The sequence below is a fragment of the Erigeron canadensis genome, chromosome 9 (genome assembly GCF_010389155.1).
Source record: "Erigeron canadensis isolate Cc75 chromosome 9, C_canadensis_v1, whole genome shotgun sequence".
Classification (NCBI taxonomy): domain Eukaryota; kingdom Viridiplantae; phylum Streptophyta; class Magnoliopsida; order Asterales; family Asteraceae; genus Erigeron; species Erigeron canadensis.
The window spans coordinates 5,164,801-5,185,405 of NC_057769.1; the positions used below are offsets into that span (position 1 = coordinate 5,164,801).

A 20,605-nucleotide genomic window follows, 5' to 3' on the forward strand; every position below is an offset into this window, starting at 1 on the left:
CGAGTCAAAAAACTAGATTTCGAGTCGAGTCAACAACTATGGTACGGGGTGTTTTGTTTAGATGAAAAATAATTAACTAAACTTTAACACACACACACACACACACATATATATATATATAAAAGGCTATTAGAAAGCGCTCACGTGGCTCTCTCTAAGCCCGCCACCTCAGCTATTTCTTACGTGGCATCACGAGAACAATTCAAGTGACAAGTCATCAGCCACGTAGACAACTTATCCGATGATGTGGAGTGTCTACTTAAACATGTATATAAGCCAATAAATCATCTTTAAATTTTTAATTTAAACATTACACTTTTTTACGGTAGCTAGCGTCAATTTCGAGTATACTTTTACACATTGTTTAGTTAAATATGTGGTCAATATATCTCATGATACTAATATAAGTTAGTAAAATAATTGACACCATCCTAATAAATTGTTAAAAGTAGCATTAGGAAAAATATTTTAGTCGTACTGAAAGTCACAACTCACAAGGACCGAGTATATATATGATCACTAAAAGAAAACTTTTTTAAAAGAGTTAATTGCAGGATTCATCCATGTGGTTTGCTCGTTTTCGTGGATTACATTCCCGCTCAAGAATTTTAATCAAATAGGTCCAAACTACTCGAATCTGTTGTAATTTACATCCTTATGGCTGATGGCGACAAATTTTTTCCGTTAAGTTAGATCACATATGGTCCGAGGGAGATTTGCATACGTTGGGTATGATCAGCGTAATTTCGAAAGGAAATGTATGAAACCAGTAATATGGCGCAAACGTGAGGTACCATTTCAGTAATTAACTCTATAAGTTATCTTCTCTTAGGGAGACCTCATACAAGCATTTGACAATCCGTCCAAACTGCAAGAACTGACGACCGAAGCCCGAAACACCTATAATTTAGTAGAACAGATCGATGAAAATCAAAGACAACATGTATAGATAACCAGTCGCAGGAATTTCTAGAATCTATGATTGAAGGTGTGAATCCAAGAAAAGACTACTGCTGAAAAATGTAAAAAAAGCATGACAACAATTAATAAATAATGAAACTCAAAAACAAGTTTATAGAAAAATCTCTGAATGGATGAGATTGAATAAAACTATCATTGAAAGTTTTCTTTAAAGATCTTGAAAAACCTCATATACTTACTAGAAAAAAAAAAGCAACTATCAAGTTATAACATAATGAGAATACTAAAAATAAACATATATAAAAATACAATTATGGAAATATGCATCTAAAAATAAGAGTAGGAAAGATTTTAGTACCATTTTGTAATTTGAAGTGTGGTATGAACCATAATTAAAGACATGAAATTGTTGTTGTTGAATTGGTGTGCTCACACAATAATGGTGTTTGACCAAATATCATCAGCTATTGTTATATTTTTTTTTAGGTCAAAAGATAATTAAACTACCATTTACATCCATTTATTTTACATCAATTACTTGGAGAAAAAAAAAATAACTTGGAGAGGGGAGGAGTAGCTCTATTACCACAAGAATATACATCAACCCATATGAACCATTTAATGTCGGTATCTTCACGGAATCTAATTGACTTATGCATTCTATGTTTCTAACCCAATTATGCGATCAATTTACCAGATAAAAGTTATTAATAAGTTCTGAATATTTACAAAAGTCACTGTACACACACAAGAGACTGCACAACGACGTTCATCAAGTTTTAACATGCATTTTAAGTTTATAATACAATTTGGTATTCAAAAGACGTGAAGGGATCAAGTGACAAAAACATATATGATGGGAACCGTGAGAACCACTAAAACGCCATCTCTAAGGACAAAGCCACACAAAAAAGGAGAAAAAGGATGGGAAACCAGTGGTTCTCACGGTTCTCTCCATATTTGTTGTTCTCACGTCTTTCAAAAGACAATGCAAGCATGAAAAAACACCGATAGTAATAACCAAATGCATGCTTTTAATCCTGATTATTACATTAATGAATATTTGATAAGAGGGTAAGATTAAATTAAGATCTACACAATGTTCCAAAAAGAAAAAGATACATAAAATTGATAACGAGTTAAAACTATCTTAATTCGGTGGAAAATATTCAATTAAGTTTCCAAACCAGCAAAACCACCAGCTTTCATCATTTGTTTAAACTCTTTGTAGTTAACCATTCCATCACCATCTTCATCCACCCTTTTGATCATGAGCCTACACTCCTCGATTGACCGGCCTTGTCTTAGCCCGAGTGAGCTCAATACTGACCTCAATTCCTCAACGGTGATAAACCCGTCTCTATTTTGATCAAACACGTTGAACGCCTCTCTCATATCCTCTTCCTCATCCCTCTCTCCTAATATTGTTTGGTAAAGCTCACCGAATTCCTCCATGTCCACAAATCCGTCCTTGTTCACATCAATTTTCTCGATCATTTGTGCAAGGTCATCATCCGGGATATAAATCCCAAGATTTTCGAGAGATTTTGCTAGTTCTTGTTTTGTAATCTTGCCATCACCATTGCGATCAAACATATGAAAAACACGACGTAACTCAGCTGGGTCCATATTGAATGGAACTAACATATACGTTAATTTATTTGATCGAATCCAATACCTATTGACGTTTGATAATAAACTTATGTATGATGGAAGGGATTAACACGGATAGTCCGGGTTTATAAAGAACATAATGATTAAATTATGGTTGAAGAACTCAAAAAGAAATAGAAGAAAATATGCACAAAAAAGAAAAAATGTAAATATGGTATTATGAAGGGTTTAGTAAAAAGGAACTTGAATAATTGAGGGGGTTTGTGGTTGAGAGAAAAGTAAGGAGAAAATATATGAGGAAATTTTCATGGATGTCCTTCAGTTTCGTAAATTTTTAGTATTTTGTTTATTTAGTCTACAATATTGGTGTTTTTTTTTCTCCAGGTGAGTTTCGATTCAGACATGTTGGAGGCAATTTTAGCTAGAAGTTTTCTGGACCTCCAACCCCCTCATGAAAAATTCATTTGAGATGAGAACCCAAGACTCGAACTTAAGACTTTAGGTAACTCACCTTCGGAGCCCACATAGTGGATTTAAAAGATACCCATGGCCACTAGGGTTTAAGCTACTGGTTTACAATATTGTTGTTAAATTTTATTTTTTTGCTTTCGTTGTTATTTAACTTTTAACATATCATTATAGTAGAATTTAGCCTTTATATATTTAGTCATAAAAAAAAATGATGAGAATTTATGGGATTAAGTCCCAAAAAAACTATATTGTTAACTACCTTAACTAAACAAAGAAAAACACTTTATGATATGTTTAATCCTTATTTATTTAAAGTCATAGAAGCATCATATACTTCTCCAAAAATGTTCGTTTTTCAGTAAAGTAGTATTAAAAATGGTCATTATAATCACACAAAAACGCTATTAATAATGAACATTTTTAGATAAGTACATGACACTTCCATATCTTTAACCCTTATTTAATAAGTACAATGTAAACGAGAGTAAGTACCCGTGCGTTGCGGCGGTGAGATGATGAGGGTGATAGGTCATAGAGTGTAATGGGTCATATTTAGTGATATGTCATACAGTGTCATAGCCAAATGTCTTAGCCGTACGGGTTCCGCCCTCGGATTAAAAATTCATCGAAAGTATATCGAATGACAACTCTAATAAAAGAGCATGAAATTTTAAGAACACCCATATAATTTTTATAATTTATCGATGTACGGTTTTTGAGATAAAAGATTTTGAAAGAGTTAGAAAAATAAAATGATTTATGAAGGAGAAAAAAAAATATGATTGGTTGAGATTTGAGGAGAGAGAAAGAGTATTATAGTTATTTTAGGTAAATATATAATAGATGGGATAGAGCATTTTGAGGATGTACTTAAAATCAATATTGAAAATTTAAGTTAAATGTTGAAAATTTAGAAATTTTTTACTTTATAATATAGTATAGATATAGATATAGTTAATACTATATAATCATGCTTACTTTGACGAATTTGCAACAGAGAAAAACCCTTTCATCTATACTACCTATATAAACAAACTATCCCTCCCCATTCAACTCTCTACCTTTGAATTACCTAATATACCCTCTATATTTAAACTACATCCACACACTTTATTCCTGGTATTCCGAGATTACCCTTAATAAAAAAAACCTTACAATTACCTAAAACCTCTATTGTTATAAAATCCCCATTAACTCTAAAATTATTGCTGAAGGTATTGCTACGGATAAGAAAAAATTTATAACTCACGAAATTACGAAACAATTACGTCTTTTGTATATTCGTATTAAATTTTAATCTTTGACTATTTATTTTTTTAATTGTCTTGGTCTGTTATTTTCATGATTAGTGTTTGCACTTCATTATTTTTTGCACATAATCCGCGACTTATTTTTAGAATGATATATACGGTTAGATCTTGCATTGACGCATCTCATGAAAGTAAACTGAACGCTATAAACTGTTAGGTGTCTAAAGCGTTATAGACCGTCGTCGCTGCAACGCGCGGGCACCACTCTAGTAAGACTATAAGAGAGCATTACTTTCATACTTTTAAGTTTTAACATCATTTCCTTGTAATATTAAACACGTGAATTATAAGAGATCATAATTCTTTGACAATATACTTTTGGATTTTCACCATATCTATGACATTTGCAATGTTATTTTCCCTAACAACAAATTATTCTTTAAATTAACAGTACGTGATACATTACAAACAACGTATTAAAGCGATCAACGCAATTTCCTATATTTTCTTCCCCTCCAACCAACGACTGTAGAACGCCAATGCTTCCTTTGGTTTGTACTCAGGTACCGTATGCCCTGAACCCTGCATATACATTAACATATAGCTAAGTTTAAATGAACACATGAACAAATATGTATACACATTAACAATAACCAATTCTGTTTTAGATATGCACTTGGGACGTTTAGGTGAGACTTAACGTAACGACTCGCCTGCATCTAAACTGTGTGTGAACAAAACACGATCTAAATACTGCTTAAGATGCATGTCTTAAAACTACGTTTTAATGCAGTTAGCCAGTAAGAGAATATGCTTTTCTGTAGCTATATACACATGTATGCATTACAAACCTTAACCGTTAGAAATGTGAGGTTGTTGTCATATCCTTGTATGAACCTGCAATCACAGGAAATAATTCTACATAAACAAATATATCATTAAAAACAAACTAATTTTTACATAATTATATAAATCAAATCTTTCTGACCAACAATTAAAACGTACCCTGAAACTTGACCATCGACCTGCCATTTCCTCCACTCATCAACGACTTTGTAACCTAATGACCGCGTCCACGCTTCACTTCCAGTGAATGGAACACACATATCATGATCCCCACTGCACAGGCATAGGAAAGTGATAAGAATTTATTTTATGGGTCCATTTATATGATGCAAGAAGAAATGTATCTACGTCTCATGTAATGAACATTGTAAAACAATTGAAAAATGACAAAGCTCCTATCTATATCCTTTCATTTCTCTTTTTTTTTTCCCTTAAATGTACACTCAAATGCTACCTAGTCTGAAACAGGAAGAGTAAATGCAGCATACAACATTTCAAGATATAGCTCCAAGATGAATGGGATTGTAACTAAAGCACTTTTACAATGTAATATAATGTAGAGATAGTTTTAGCTGATTATGTGAACACCTGTAAAGTTAGAGGGTTAGAAGTGTAATGTTATACCCGAACTCTGTTAGAAGACTAGTTAGGTCGGTTTAGTAGTTAAGGGTAAGTATAAATACGTTAATTATGTATTACTGTAATCAGTTTTTTCAATATACAAGAAATTTCCCCCAAAACTATCTCTCAAATTTATTTCTTTATACTAATATAGGACCACTCCTCCATAAAAGGGTGGATTTAATAAAAGGTCAAAATGGGTAAAATTATAGGACGGTTAGAACATGTAGAATTGCGATGACCTGCTACCGTGATAGAATTGGCTCAGAACACATACACCAATCTCAATTTTTAGGGTTAAATAGAGACACATACCTGAAAATAAGAGCACGATAACCACGAGCAGTGAGGTTTTTGTGGTATGGGATCATACTTCCGGCATCATGATAATATCTTAGCTTCTCAGTACATAGATCCCAATTGCCGGCCACACTAATCTAAAAAATCGTTTGACTTCAATTTTTGTAAAGTTTAGTTAGTGTATCTTACAAATAGAAAACTACTATATCTTACCGGTTCGGCATGAATTGCCTTCCTGACTGCTTCATTGTTTAGCCATTCAGTTGCTACTTCATCGTCCTACAAAAATAGAATAAAAATGTGTAACAAAAAATTAAAAAATTGTAGTCAATGAGCTCTCGGTTTAATGGTCCAAGGGGGAGTTGGAAGGTTTGCCTCTCTAGAGGTCACGGGTTTAAATCCGGGCATTGGCACATAATTACTTAGGGAAAACTAACATTTAACAAGTGACATTTGTCGTTTAAAAAAAGGTTTAATTAAAGTACATTGCTACTTTCTTGTCCAAAGAAAACACAACATTTTCTAAAATGTCACCTGTCAATTAAAAAGTATTTAGTAAACATGTGTACCAAAATTGGATGTAATGATTCATAGATGTTTAATAAGTTCAAAATTTAGTAAAGAAAATTCAAGTCATATTACATTATTACCTGAGACAGCCTAAAAAAGAATATGTTAACTGTTATATAGGGAAAATTGGGTAACCATTTGAAACGGGTGGATTGGTTTGACCCGCCAACACTTTTTTTTTTTTTGTTGTTATATTGTGTATACAGTTAACTTCACAAAATAACAATTCTTCGAATACCGATGTCACTTCTTCTAATATTGGAAAATTATATAGTTATAAACACTAGAGTATCGTTAGACAACTATTTAACTGTTTGACCCCTTTGTTTTGTAGCTAGTTTTTTCAATATTATCACCCATTATAAAAATATATATATCTATAAACCCACATTGACCCATTTAAACATGAATGACTTACAGTACATGGGACATTCTCTGCACTGTTGAGAATCTCAGGCCAAGAAGGAACGTAACCAGCCTTCACCGGGGCTCTAAAAGGCCAAGCACGGCCAAACATTCTGGTTCGAACCGGAAGGGGCCTTTCAGTCTCGCCCAATTTCCTGAAGCTCGCTGGCAAGTTTGACTTCCCAAGTCTAATCTTACTAGAACTATCACCATGATAGCACGGTTCTAAAATGTCATATATGTTTATACCATCAACATCCTGGATTTATGAGTTCAAAATCAAGATAAGCAAAAATACTGTATGATAGATTCAAAGTTTTAAAGGGACCCAAGAACAAGAGAAACACAAAGGATTACTTGGTCAACTTGCTGAAGCTTGATTTCACAGTCATCGTTTGAAGGATTGTAGTAGTTCCCTTGACATTCCTTGGTAACTTCCTGCATGTGTTTACGACAACCTTTGTTCATAAAGATGCAGTTTAACTTTACAAGTCAAACAGAACAAAGAAACTTTGTGGCTTGTTAAACTATATAGGAATATATTACTCATACAAAAGATATTTGTGTCTTGTTAAAAGACTTTTGTAAGAAAATGAAGAACTGTAGTGAATAAGAATCTTGAAGATAAAAAGGGTTTCCGATTAAAGTTTGACTCATTTAAGTCAAATAGGCTAGTTCCTGACTTCCTGATTTGAAACTTGAAAGCTATATGATCTTTTCTGCAACTATGATGATGTTAAAGTCTAGACATTTTGCAACAGCGAAAAATTGATAGTCAAATTCTTAACGAAATCCATATTAATGTGGAACTTGAACCTCATATATTTGATCTCAAAACTCCAAGCATACCTCATACAGGTCATCAGAAATGAGGCCCATCCCATGTGCAAATGGAACGAGAGCATTCCCATCGAATACGTCATCTGTAACTCCATTTCCGACCATGTATCCCTATATTTTAATGAATTTAGATTGCAGCCAATAGTTTCCTATATATCAGGCAAATGTGATGTTGAGCAACGGGTCATGATGGTTAATTTGTACAGGATGTGTCGGGTGGACTTGATTAAAGCATTTTTGACGAAAATAATTAATTTCCTATTAAAAAAATGATATCATTTCAATATGAATGTAAATTTTTTCAATAGAATGATTTAGGTGTTATTATGCATTCTAACACAGATAGCCAACTTTCAACCTATTTGACCTTGTTTCCAGTTGATCTATCTTATTCTACTTGTGCTTTTACCATTGAGTAATTAGAGATAAAACTATACCCGAATCGACACATTCACAACTCACAAGTTAATGGGTCGAAGTTGTCATATCTAGCATATATACATCTTGATGTTTTTGAATGAGGGTATACCTTAAAGTTGAGAGTGGGTTTATTCCCAGCATCAAGTCCTGAAGAATATTAAAATGGGCATTATGAAAATTTTCTCAAGCTGGTGTTGGTTGAGGTTTAAGAAGAGATGGTTACCTTTAACCACTTCATAAGACAATGTAGGCACGTAAACTCCAGCATATGACTCGCCAGCAATGAAAAATGGATTTGAAAGGTACTCGGGATATAGCTTGAACCACTAATCACACAAACAGGAAATGTTGAAATGTATATGTGTTAATATCAGTCAAATGTCAAGATACATACATAAGAATTCTTTGATAAAAATCATAATATAGCACAACTTTGAAATGATTAAGATGTTCTGAATAACTAAGATGTTTTAAATAATTAAAGACTGTATTATCTAGTTATCACGTTGAAAGAATAATCTGGTTTTATTAAGTATTTTGTGTGGAACATTTAAACGGTTAACATTTAGCATTCACCCATGACACAATAAACATAAAAAACAATTGCAATAATGTATTGATAGGTTGATAAAAACTCGTTCTGATTATGAACCAATGGTTTCAGCAAATAGTGTTTAGCAAATGCAGCCTCTTAAACTAGGAATCTATCAAGAGTGCATTAATTCACTATTCAACAACACATTAATCCCAACAGGTATAACTTACATGATGGGTAACATTTGTATAATTAGTTTTACAGGTGCTTTTTTTTTGTTTCTTTATTTTTAAGCATACCTCAAGGAGAAATTTGTGTGAGTCTAAAGCCGTTTTTGTATCCATAGTGGTGTAGTCAGATCTATTCCCGGAGTAAGACATTCCAACTCCAGCAGGAGAGTCCAGATATATCACATTTGAAACCTAACAATATTTGTTACAAACAGAAACTACAATTAGAACCTTTTTCATTGATCAATTTTTTTCTATTATAACATTATTATATTCCTTTAATTGGACTCAAAAACATGAACAGATATAAACCTTGGACCATGTATATGGATTAAGATGAAGCTTTGGCAAGCTTCCAGTTTTTTCAAAATTAAATGGACCTGCAAAAAGACATATTGTTGTTCTTTAACAACCTAAATAAACAAACAACCATCTAATCAAAATAATCAGAATTTAACAAGCATCTTATTCCGTTGCTCGAAGATACAATACTTTCAAAACATCCTCCTTAAACTCAACAAGTCTAAATACAGTAAATCAAGTTTATCGTAGTCCATTATCAACTTTGTTTTGCTATAAAAGTAATCAACCTTATCGCTTGCCGAGCGTTTATATGATCTTAAAGCAAAGAAATTATCAAAAAAAAAAAAGAAAAATTATAACAAAATACATAAAAAGAATTATCAAGAAAAACACATGATTAACTGATGATTATGATAAACAAAGTAAATATGAAAACTATAAATAAAAGTGAATTATACCATGTTCATAAACAAAGCCATCAAAACTAGAGCAACCAGGGCCACCATTGAGCCAAAGAACTACTGGATCCTCAGAAGGATTTCTTTCTGATAACACATAATAATAATACAATTTCTTCCCATGGTTTTCATCTATTGTCACATACCTATCAAAAATCATCATCATAGACAGTAAATACAGAATCAACCACCTAACAAAAATCATGCAAATAAAACCAACCCATAAAAGAAAATCATGCAGAATAAAACCAACCCATTTTAGATTATACAAAATAAAACCAACCCATTGAAGATTATGCAAATTAGACCCATACCCATTAATAAAGATCAAATCTTTTTCATGAAAACATCAATAAAACAATGAAAGAAAGAGTACCCAGCATAGTGTTTGGAAGGTATAGTGCCATCAAACCCAGGAATTTGAGTAATTATGGCATTTTCAGGTGCAGATTGTGCCAATAAAATGGTAAATAAGAAATATATTGATAAATATAAATGAATTGAGTTCATTATTTTGATCATTTTTAAAATATTTGGGGGGTTTCAACAAGTGAAACCAATGAAAGATAAAAGATTCTTGAATCTGTTTAGTGTGGGTTTGTGTGCCTAGATAATATAAAAGGTGGGAGTATAGAAAAGAGTGAAATTTGTCAGTTGTATTTTTGCTTATAAGGCAAGTGAAGGATAATGGGTTCCTATACAGCCATCAACTATACATACTTTCTACTTCTAGTCAATCAAAGCCAGCCTCATTTTTAGGACTCATATTCATTAACATCTCTATCTTTATGTTTTAGCTTTAAAGATTTACTATTTAAAAGCCACTAAAGAAATGTTGAGTAAAGAGATCCTGGCAATTTAATGTAAGATTTATTAATAAATTAAAAAATATTACATCATTATCGAGTGGTTAAAGCTCTTGCATCTAAAAGTTAAAGGTCTTTTTCTATCTTTGTTAAATATTGGAAGTAGTTTTTGTAACTTTGTTAGGAGTATTCTCTACATCTCAACCTTCTCATACACCATCGAAGACGATTTTGGGACCCAAAACTCGTGAAAGACGACATTGAAAAATACTTTTTTTGCATTGTCGGTTCAATACTACATACTTGGTCACATTATTATACACCACTTTACAAGCAACTCATCATAATTCATAAGGTGAAAAATGGAGTTTGTGGCTCACTCACAAGTTTTCTTGTTGCTTATACCCTAAACTCAGCAAACATTTTGTTTGATAAGTCATTCCATATATGCTCATATATGAACATGTCTTGTCAGTGAAGATTTCAGTTTTGGAACTTCACCTTTTAGAGTCAACTTAAAAACTGTTGTTAACCAATTTTACAAGATTTTACTCAAATAGGCTTTTGTAAAAGCTTAACGAACACCTTTATGTTGAGTAATACAACTTTTCTTTTTCAGAACGCTTCATCCCGGACAACTTTATATTACCATTACATTATGAATTGATGTTTACGATCTCATTTACCTTTGCCTCATTTCAAGAGATTAAAAGCTAATCAAGTCTTAAATAGTAAATTTTTTAAATGCGTGTATATTTTAGAAAAGGTATGCCTATATGTCATATCAGTCTATCAAAGCTTGTTAAACTTGACTACTTTTGTACCTCTGCGGTTCATGTGTCTAGGCCCGGTCAGTTTTGTTAACTTCAGACCACCACATATAACTATATAAGTCTGCATGTTCTTTCATTTCTTGCAAGGTTATCTTTGGTTCTATTGTTGGTGTACGTATTTCTTGCAAGTTTGTCGTTGTTGCTACTGTCCCCGTGCATATATACGTCTTCTACAAGGATGTATTCTACATGTACTAGAAAGTCTAGAAGAAAATGATATTCAAAGTTTGTTGTTGCTTTACTATAAAAAGACTAAAAGAGTCATGGGTGCATTATTTTTTCTTTTTCAAAAAGATATGAACTTTCTGTTGTTTTATGGCAATGGCAGTATGCTTTCTTGACATCATCTTATCTTCAACATTAAAACCTTTAAAGTGCGGTTAAAATGACAAAGAAAAGAAAAGCAAAGCTCACAATAGTACATACGCCAATGCACAATATACAAGCCAGCCAGTAGTTAAGCTGATACTAAAGACTCCAATACAACAGTGAACATATCTTGATGCCGTGCCACGGTTTACAGGGGCAATCATGACTTTTCACTAAGGAATGGAGTTTAGGTTTAGTTACAATTAGAGTAATGATAACAGAGCTAGCAGCATCATGGGAACAATACAATCTAAAAAAATTCCCTATGAGTGTATCAAAATTTAACTCTTGTGATGATGTTTTGACTGCTCAACCATGGCTGCCAATGGTGTTACCTCATGAAAGTAACAACAAATGTGATGATCAATGCGATTAAGACTCTTGTGATTACCATGGGAACCGAAGGTGCACCAGAAAATCTAACTCTTTGAGCCTGGTCCCTGCATTCAATTAATAGCCATATTAGGAGATCAGCAAATCTCTACTGATCTAAAGGATCATTTGTTAATGTGCAAATATTTAAGATGTAAACAGAGAATTGAAGTATACATGAAACATGCTTAAGTAGTAAAGGTGGTGACTTTGACCGATTAACTTATAATAGGGTCGAATTGACAAAATACAATTTATAATTTTAGCTATAAGGGGAATGAATGGACTGGATGGGATGAAAGTGTGTAATTAATCCTGAATCATTATATTCAAAGATTTGGCTATTACTTCAATGATATTATTTTTTCACGTAATAAGCATTTGTAAAAAAGTAATAATGGACTAACAAAAGTGATTATTCTGGTCAATACCTTCCATTTTAACCCATAATAAATTAAAACTGGTATAAATTGACCCTGTTTAGACTAGTTACACAACCTGACCATCTTGCCACACTCGACTACCTAACATAAGAATCATAATGTACATTTCTTACTTTTGCAAGGATGAAAGTACCCCACAGTAGATGGCATTCTCGGGCAAAGGAAGCTCGTTGTTTTCAGGGTTAACCACATTCAGATAAACTTCTTGGCCAAGGTACCATGAATCTAGATTTTGTGCTCGAAGGTTCCACAACCCGGCGTTATCAAGGTATACCAAAATTGCAGTCCATGATCCAGGAAAAACCTGTAAAAAGATGAAAGCGAAATGAATCAAACTAAAACTAATACGACTCTTTTGCTTCATTTAACATCATTTTTCCTAATTGAACGCTTCTTGTATACTCTGATGTAGGGATCAATGATCAACCATTTTACTAGCAAACTAAATCCCAAGGTAGAAACGTATAGATCCTTATAAAATCCAAGATTACCTGAGTAGTACTGCGAGCCACTCCGTCCCACTTATTGTAAACACTTCTGCTGTTTTCTGTCCAAACTCCATAATCCATCCTAACATTCATATATAAAAAAATTATGAAGCTTGTGATCAAAAATTCATAATCATATACAGTGATAACACATTACATAAACATGTAAACATACCCGACTACAAAAAATGCATAACCATCCAAATGGTAGCTCTGAACGGTGGTATCATTGTTTTGGAGTATAATTTCAATAAAGCCTTTGTATGTACCATTAATTACAGACGTATCGATTACCGGAGGGCGGTTCATTGGTCTATTTGGAAAATCAAGCTTGAAGATTCCCAAAACATTAAATTGTTGAGCAAGCTTCAATGGTGTTGAAGGAACAAAAAAGGAAATACCATTTAGAGTAGTACGCCTTTTTCCATTTATAAGCTCGGGTGGCCTATTTTGGAGCACATATACATCTGTTACTGTAATTTCACCATATTTGAAAGACCCTTGTGGATTTGGACGAGCTGCTCCAGCAGAAACGTTCATTCTTCATACACATAGAATAATCATATATAACATTAACAAGAAAATCTTGGAAAGACACGGAAAAAGAGAGTATTTTTAGAGGTGACCATTTTCTTTTCAACCCATTTAGATATGAACGGGTTAGAATTGAATTATGTCATGATTTATATCTGACAGTTAAAATAGAAAAAGAGGAAACCGGTTAACAGCTGTGTATAAAACTGCCCAAGCCATTTTACTCAAAAGTTAATGAATACTGAAAGAAAATAAATTGTGCAAACATACTTGACACACTAATAATTGCTAACATAACAAACTTATATATACTCATTACCCAAGCCAAACGTTTTGCCACCTCTTATTACATACTCAAGGAAATATTAGAAAGAAAGGGAATGAAAGAGTGTCGTGTTAAACAAAAACCTTATGGATCTTGCTTGATTCATTGAGAACGATGAGTCGGATTCGTTTGGAAGATCTGGAAGCGGGCCAGAAGCGGGCCCTTGAGAATTCGAATAGTGCAAAATGGCAACTCCCGAAGCTTTTGTTGAATTTTCAAACCGTGGACTGGCAACGATGTAATAATCGTTACTGCCACCTTGATCCATAGTCACCAAAAAAGAAAACGATTGGCCAACATGAATATCCATGTTTGTATAGTTCTGCTGTACTGTGTATGAACCTTCGGTTTCTACAAGAAGCATGTTATGGTTCTGAATTCTGAAGTTCAAACTTGTGGAGATACCAACATTGTGCACACGAAATCTGTATGTTTTTCCTGTTATTGATATAAAAGAAATCAAGGTAAGATCAGATGACAGTATCTCATGCAAAATGTAATGCTAACTAAAGGAATGTTTGAATGTGCTGATAATCAGTTTTCATATAAAAAATCTGCTTCACCGTCTCTAAATATGTTCACCCTAGATAATCAGAAAATTAAAATCACTTTCACTTTTACTCAACCACTCAAAAGTGATTATTGCAACTTTAAGGCGCAATTCTCAGATTAAACTAGAGGTGGTAAACTTAAACCATTAATTTGAAAACGGGCCAATATAGGTTGTACTTTTACTGATAGTGGGTCAAATTGGTATATAAAAGCAAATAGCTATCAAGGCAGAGGGTCAAATGGGTTAAAAAAGCTAAGATTCAATAGGTCCATTCAAATGTTTATAATCTCCTAAAACATTATGCTTATTAAATAATAGAAAATTTACTTCAGAAAAACGACTTTTAACTATATCTAATATATTTGTTATGATCAACTTTTTGAGCAAAGGGTAAGTAAAAGTCACACAGATCAAACAACACTTTTTGACCCTAATTTGGAGACGACCCATTTTGACTTTTGACTCAACCTCATTTTGACCCATTACTTGGACATCCCTTTTACCATCACTGGTTTGAAAGCACATCCAAACACCCTACAAAAGATCTGAACTTTATGCTTTAAGAACCTCAAGAACTCACCTGGTTCAACATTTATTACCTGATATGTAATACCATCAGGAACAATGGTACTATCATAGCGATACGGACCTAGCCCGTTAATTAATACGCCATCAGGAGATCCAAGATTGACCCCGTTTTCAATATCCTTCCTAAGGTCCTGTTCCACAATAAAAACCCTTTATTCACCTAGAACATACTGTATAAGTTACGCTTAAAAACCCAATGATGCTTATAATAATGCTAACCTTATGACTCTTTACAAACCAGTCCCCGATAACAAGTGAAATGTCTCCGTCTGGAGTTCCAAAAGGTACAGCAATAACGTCTCGATTGTTGACAATGATTCCTCCATACCCACCTGCAGCCCGTTGGAAATTTGTTGATGGAAAGTAGGAAAAACTGCCAATTTGATCCTTGACTTGAAACTGATATGTCCAATTCCAACCAGCAGGAATTGGACAATTTGTCCCCAACACACCATCTTGCCATGAGTTCTTTCTGTGTTGAATCCCATTCCTATAATGAAAACAATTATGTTACCTGAAAGTCGTATTCTGTTATATCACATTTCATAACACAAGAAAATACCATGTGAGAAGGACAGGCTCATCGAGATCATTTTTTACATTGACAACAACATTCCAATTTGTTGTTGCTTCAAGAAGCGGTCCTGGAAAGTGCCCATCTATCGCAATCACCTACAGAAGATTTGCAGGTCCGAGTTACAAATCTTGAAATTAAGGGATTCATATCTAGGGGGTGTTTGTTTGTACTATTGAAACACATTCACGATGATCAACAATTTAGTATTTAGAAACAATAATTATAAAATTGATGTTTTCATTACTTAAGGTGATATCTTTAAATTTTGATAGGCACGGAAGGAATAGCTGGAAAAAAAAACCTATTTTCAAAACAAATGCAAATACTATTACAACTATAATCAAGTGATTATTGGATTCTGATTCTTCAAGTCACTATAATCACTCGAAAACACTAGGTGGCATATACAACTCATTTACTTATCAAAAGATCTTTAGCAAGTCAATTGGGTTAAAGAAAGTTAGCTAAGAAGGAAAAGGTAAACAAGAAGTCTAAAAGTGTACTTTTAATGCATAGACACTAAATCATATTAGTAACAATAGTGAAAAAACTAATATTGAAATAGTATGCTTTTTAATCATATTTGGCATACTAATCACTTGGGGGGATCCACCTGGGTTCGAGTCCCACTTCCCACATTTGTGGGGGTGGATTAATAGGGATTTTTCGAGAGTCCTAGGTTTCATCCTAGGCATGCGTGTAATTTAGGAGTAGGAGTAGATTAGAATGTCGTTCTAAAAAAAAATCACTTGGTCACTTTGAAGTCATTGAACTTTTCTTCGTCCCGTATACTTCATTAAACCTTTTCCCATTGCATGTAAGTCATCAAACTTTTCTTTTAGGTTCCGATTATAGCATTAAAACGCGTGAATCAAAGAGGAAATACATAAATAACACAATGCCCATTTTTAAACTATCGGGTGACCTAATTAGGTCGTTGAGAAAGTTTGATGACTCCTAAAAGACAGAAACAAGTTCAATGACTTAAAATGGAGAAAGGAATGGGCAAAGTATATATTCTAACCCATAACCATAAGTTCCCCAAACTACCGGCTTTGTCAACTCTAAAAACCACACATCCAAACTCTCTTGTAACATATATCCACTTAAAGATTACAACCTAAACTTTTAACTATATGTTAGGGCACAAGAAGTATAATTTTGTCAAAGTTGAGAGCTTTAGAGAAATGTCCTTCAGCTAATAGCACCAATACTCAATATAACTTCCCAACACAGTGAGGTAATAGCTGACACTCATTTATCTACGGTCGACGGTTTCTAAGAACACTTTTTAAGCCCAAATTAAAGACAAGTAAATATCCCCAAACCTTAAAGAAACCTACTCTCTTGAATAATAGCTTAACTTCTCTGTTTCATAAGCATGTAAATGGATGAGGTTTTCCATGTTCAGGTCACCCAAGGAAAGCGAGTCTTTGCCTCAGACGCACGCTACCTAATTGGGGTATCTTGTGATCATTTCTAAATCTTTTCCATGGGCACACCCCAAGAGGTTTACATAGGGGGAACCTGTCACCTCTTGTAACCACTAGGTCTCCTTGGTGATGATTTAACTTCACTGTTTGATGTATCATTAAATGGTAAGAATCATAATTTACAGGCCATAATCAAAACAATCATTTTTATAATACCCACTTCCCTAATCACACAAACAAGCATATATTCATGATCATCAAGATCTAAACAATAAAAAGATCAAAACTTTAAGAAAACCTGTGGGCAAGTTTAACTCCAATATTTATAGATAGAAAAAGAAAACCTGCTGTTTAACTCCAAGTGGTGAAGCAGTGATGTAAGATACAGTCCAGTCATAATACACAAAAGGGTCTCCTGCAAATCCAAAATTAAACAAACCCACAACAAAATTCAAGAAAATCAACCAAGATTTCGAGTACATTGCATAAACACACACACACAAAGATTTCAAGATTTATGTGGGGATCTGCAAATTTGAATTATTTTGGCAGAAAAGTAACATGGAAAAACTGAAGTAAGCAGTGTGTGTAAGCATGTACAGCTTAATGAGTAAGAGATGTGAATGTGGATTGACCTTTTTTGGGGCCCATTGTTGACAAATTGTGAGCAAGTTGAGGTTAATTTATTCATATTTACATTCTTATGTAAGTTGTAGAATCTTCTGATTTACAGTTTCTCCAGTCCTGTTTTACCCTGTACTGTAGTCGCCGACATCAAAAAGATGCTGAGGAAAAGAAGGTGACAATTTGCTGTTAAAAAAAAAAGGTAACACCAGGAAAGGAAAGGTTAACCCGACCAGGCCATTAGCGTCACCGTTAAAGGGCGTTAATTTCTCACCCAGATTTATCATTACAGACATGGGACATCTCCCTGGTGGTGTTACACTTTTTTGCTTAGAGGTGTTAAGCGCCTTGAAAAAAAATACATACATACTTTTTTAACTTATGAATTAGGGAAATCTCACCGTATGATGGTGAAGCCTTGCACGTACTCTAGATAACGGGATGTTAACCATGGGTCGTTACAAGTATTCGGAGGAAAAAACCCCAATACTTGTCATCCCTAAGGATCGAACTCAAGACCTTGGATAAAACCTGGGATATTTCTGACCAGTTGAACTAGTCATCATTGACAAATTATTTTACTTTTAAGATAGGATTTTTTAATATAGAATTTATTTTATATTGAGTTTTTTTTTTGTTGTTGAACGGCATTTTATCCTACTCATACATTACACGTATGCCTGAAAACCATAACTCCCGAAAACCCCCTATTAATCCACTCCCACAAATATAAGAAGTGAGACTCGAGCCCAATTGGATCTTCTCAAAATCAAAAACTTTGCTAATATGATTAAGATACTTTTTAAATTTACTTACCCAAAATTTAAATTTGTGACATATATAGATAAGTTAAGTTAATAATCAGACTGGTGGCTATTATAATTAATTACTGTATAATACAATTTTATAAATAAATGATTTGCATTATATTTTCACATAAACAAAAGACAATATTTATTAAAGGGAAAATTACCTCCTTAGACAAATAGAAGAAGGTGGGTCTTGCATTGGACATAATTCTAAAAATTTTCCAATTTAGTCCAAATAATCGTGGGATACAGTATTAAAAATCACGGATGGAATTTAGCCAATTAAAATATTACACGTGCCCTTCTTTTAGTCTATCTTTATTTTCATCTTTTCAAGTTTCCGAATTCCAACCTTTCCTTGTTTTCTGTATTTCTTTGATTCAGTAACAAAAAAACGAACATGGGATCAATTGGATTTTTAATCTCAATTCACGTTTTGTAATCTATAATTCTAAGACTTTGTTATAAGAATAAATTTGCAAAAGATTATGCATGCATACGAATTGAATAACCCATTGGTTGAGAAGACGATCATCTATTTGGTCACATTACATGAATGAAATTGGTTATGGAACAACCAAATTGATTAATACAAGATATCAAAGAACACATTGCTACTCAAACAACCTTGTAGAGCAAGAACACATTTCCCGTCTGTTTAAAAGAGACTTGAACAGGCCACACAAAACCAGCGAGAAACAGTCCTCGAGGAGGGCTGAAATCAATACTTGTTACCCTCTGAAGACGTGACCAGCATCCCTCTTTTAGCCTCTGATTCGAGCAGCCCATGAGACTTGGAAATCATCATGAAACAACCTATTTGGAGAATCGATGAAGCTGTAAAACTGCTCTGAATCAGCCTTTCGCATTATTTTTGAGCCATGAAAGGTTGTACTCGACACCCTCTAATTAATCATCATCTCTCATTCATGTTTCGATCTCTGTGACAACTCGCTCACTCTAGTTTATGTCCAAAGTAGCTTCAATAATCAGACCCAGCAGATCCAAATCCATATATATGTACGATATTATTCATGCATAAAAATCTATTTAAATTGAGCCATAAATACGATGAATACGTTTCTGTCTCATAAAGCGACAAGATACATATTGGCTGATTTTTTGAGTCAGATTTTTTAAACGCCGCCACATAATAATTTGAAAACTTATTTCCAATCAAGCACTGCACTTGCAAGTTACAACAAGTGGTAACTAGTCTCAAAGGTTTAATTATGCTTGATTGAAACCCCCAAACACTCTGATAAATCTTAGATGAACTAGTTTGTTTTTTTTGCTTTCAAACGTGGTGTTCGTTTCATTGTTTTGTTAAAGAAGAGAATTGAAGATGAGATCACAGAGGGGAAAACATCGAGAGAAGAAAAAGGAGGATACGGAAAAACAAGGACACATGTAATATTTTGATTGGCTATCTTTTATCCGTGAATTTTTATACTGTATCACACGGCTATATTGACTAAATTGGGAAAATTTTAGAATTATGTCCAATACAAGACCTACCTATTTCTATTTGTCAAAAAAGGTAATTTTCCCTTTATTAAATTTAAAATATAAGATAACAATATCAACGACAATGTATACATATGTATACTTATTTATTGAAATAGTAAATATTATTTACAAAATGTAGTTATTAATAGATAAACGTACGTTAAGGGAAGTTCAATTTTAGTTGCATAAAGCTTAAACAAATTGTTTATTTATTTATTTATTATTATTATTTCTTGATCTAATAGTAACCATTATAACTAATCTAAACTATCAAATATATATCTAGCATATCTATTATTATTATTATTATTTCTTGATCTAATAGTAACCATTATAACTAATCTAAACTATCAAATACATATCTAAAAGCATTAAACTATCAAATACATATCTAAAGGCATTGTTTTTGTTAGACCACCATGTATTTGACAATTTTGAAGAATATAGTAAAGCAATGAATTAATTTCATTATGAAAACTGATTTATTGACTACCTTTGATTAAATCACTATTTGAATATTAATATTATAATAATAATAATTGTCTAAATATAACTAGA

The 20,605-nt window shown here is 33.1% G+C and overlaps 3 protein-coding genes across 4 annotated transcripts; all 3 read right to left on the bottom strand.

Annotated features, from left to right (window-relative positions):
- Positions 1–2,083: 2,083 nt before the first annotated feature.
- LOC122583887 (calmodulin-like protein 3) lies at positions 2,084–2,665 on the bottom strand. The gene has a single exon (XM_043756259.1). The coding sequence runs from the start codon at positions 2,566–2,568 to the stop codon at positions 2,095–2,097; it is 474 nt and encodes a 157-aa protein (XP_043612194.1). The 5' UTR covers positions 2,569–2,665; the 3' UTR covers positions 2,084–2,094.
- Positions 2,666–4,556: 1,891 nt separating this feature from the next.
- Positions 4,557–10,402, bottom strand: LOC122581827 (serine carboxypeptidase 1-like). The gene is made up of 14 exons (XM_043754124.1): positions 10,161–10,402; positions 9,785–9,930; positions 9,336–9,403; positions 9,093–9,215; positions 8,482–8,584; positions 8,368–8,405; positions 7,848–7,949; positions 7,356–7,436; positions 7,012–7,257; positions 6,237–6,302; positions 6,039–6,160; positions 5,262–5,375; positions 5,108–5,153; positions 4,557–4,838 (listed from the first exon to the last, which is right to left on the bottom strand). The coding sequence occupies exons 1-14, from the start codon at positions 10,304–10,306 to the stop codon at positions 4,755–4,757; spliced, it is 1,485 nt and encodes a 494-aa protein (XP_043610059.1). The 5' UTR covers positions 10,307–10,402; the 3' UTR covers positions 4,557–4,754.
- Positions 10,403–11,822: 1,420 nt separating this feature from the next.
- LOC122582655 (monocopper oxidase-like protein SKU5) lies at positions 11,823–17,771 on the bottom strand. 2 transcript variants are annotated; one of them, XM_043755078.1, is made up of 10 exons: positions 17,741–17,771; positions 17,450–17,520; positions 15,658–15,767; positions 15,315–15,585; positions 15,088–15,226; positions 14,038–14,392; positions 13,271–13,636; positions 13,099–13,177; positions 12,721–12,911; positions 11,823–12,232 (listed from the first exon to the last, which is right to left on the bottom strand). In XM_043755078.1, exons 1-10 carry the CDS (start codon positions 17,754–17,756, stop codon positions 12,124–12,126), a joined length of 1,707 nt encoding a protein of 568 aa, XP_043611013.1. In that variant the 5' UTR covers positions 17,757–17,771; the 3' UTR covers positions 11,823–12,123. The 2 variants fall into 2 exon arrangements, with proteins under 2 accessions (XP_043611013.1, XP_043611012.1); XM_043755077.1 differs by lacking the exon at positions 17,741–17,771 and having other exon boundaries at positions 17,450–17,669.
- Between the last annotated feature and the right edge of the window lie 2,834 nt (positions 17,772–20,605).

Coding starts and splice junctions, on each gene's coding strand:
- LOC122583887 (XM_043756259.1), bottom strand. CDS start 2,568: ATGTTAGTTCCATTCAATATGGACCCAGCTGAGTTACGTCGTGTTTTT.
- LOC122581827 (XM_043754124.1), bottom strand. CDS start 10,306: ATGATCAAAATAATGAACTCAATTCATTTATATTTATCAATATATTTC. Junction 8,406..8,481: donor GTCTTATGAAGTGGTTAAAG/GTAACCATCTCT, acceptor AATATTCTTCAG/GACTTGATGCTGGGAATAAA. Junction 7,258..7,355: donor AGCTTCAGCAAGTTGACCAA/GTAATCCTTTGT, acceptor TCATAAATCCAG/GATGTTGATGGTATAAACAT.
- LOC122582655 (XM_043755077.1), bottom strand. CDS start 17,587: ATGTACTCGAAATCTTGGTTGATTTTCTTGAATTTTGTTGTGGGTTTG. Junction 13,637..14,037: donor AATCAAGCAAGATCCATAAG/GTTTTTGTTTAA, acceptor ATGTGTATGAAG/AATGAACGTTTCTGCTGGAG. Junction 12,233..12,720: donor GTACTTTCATCCTTGCAAAA/GTAAGAAATGTA, acceptor AATTGAATGCAG/GGACCAGGCTCAAAGAGTTA.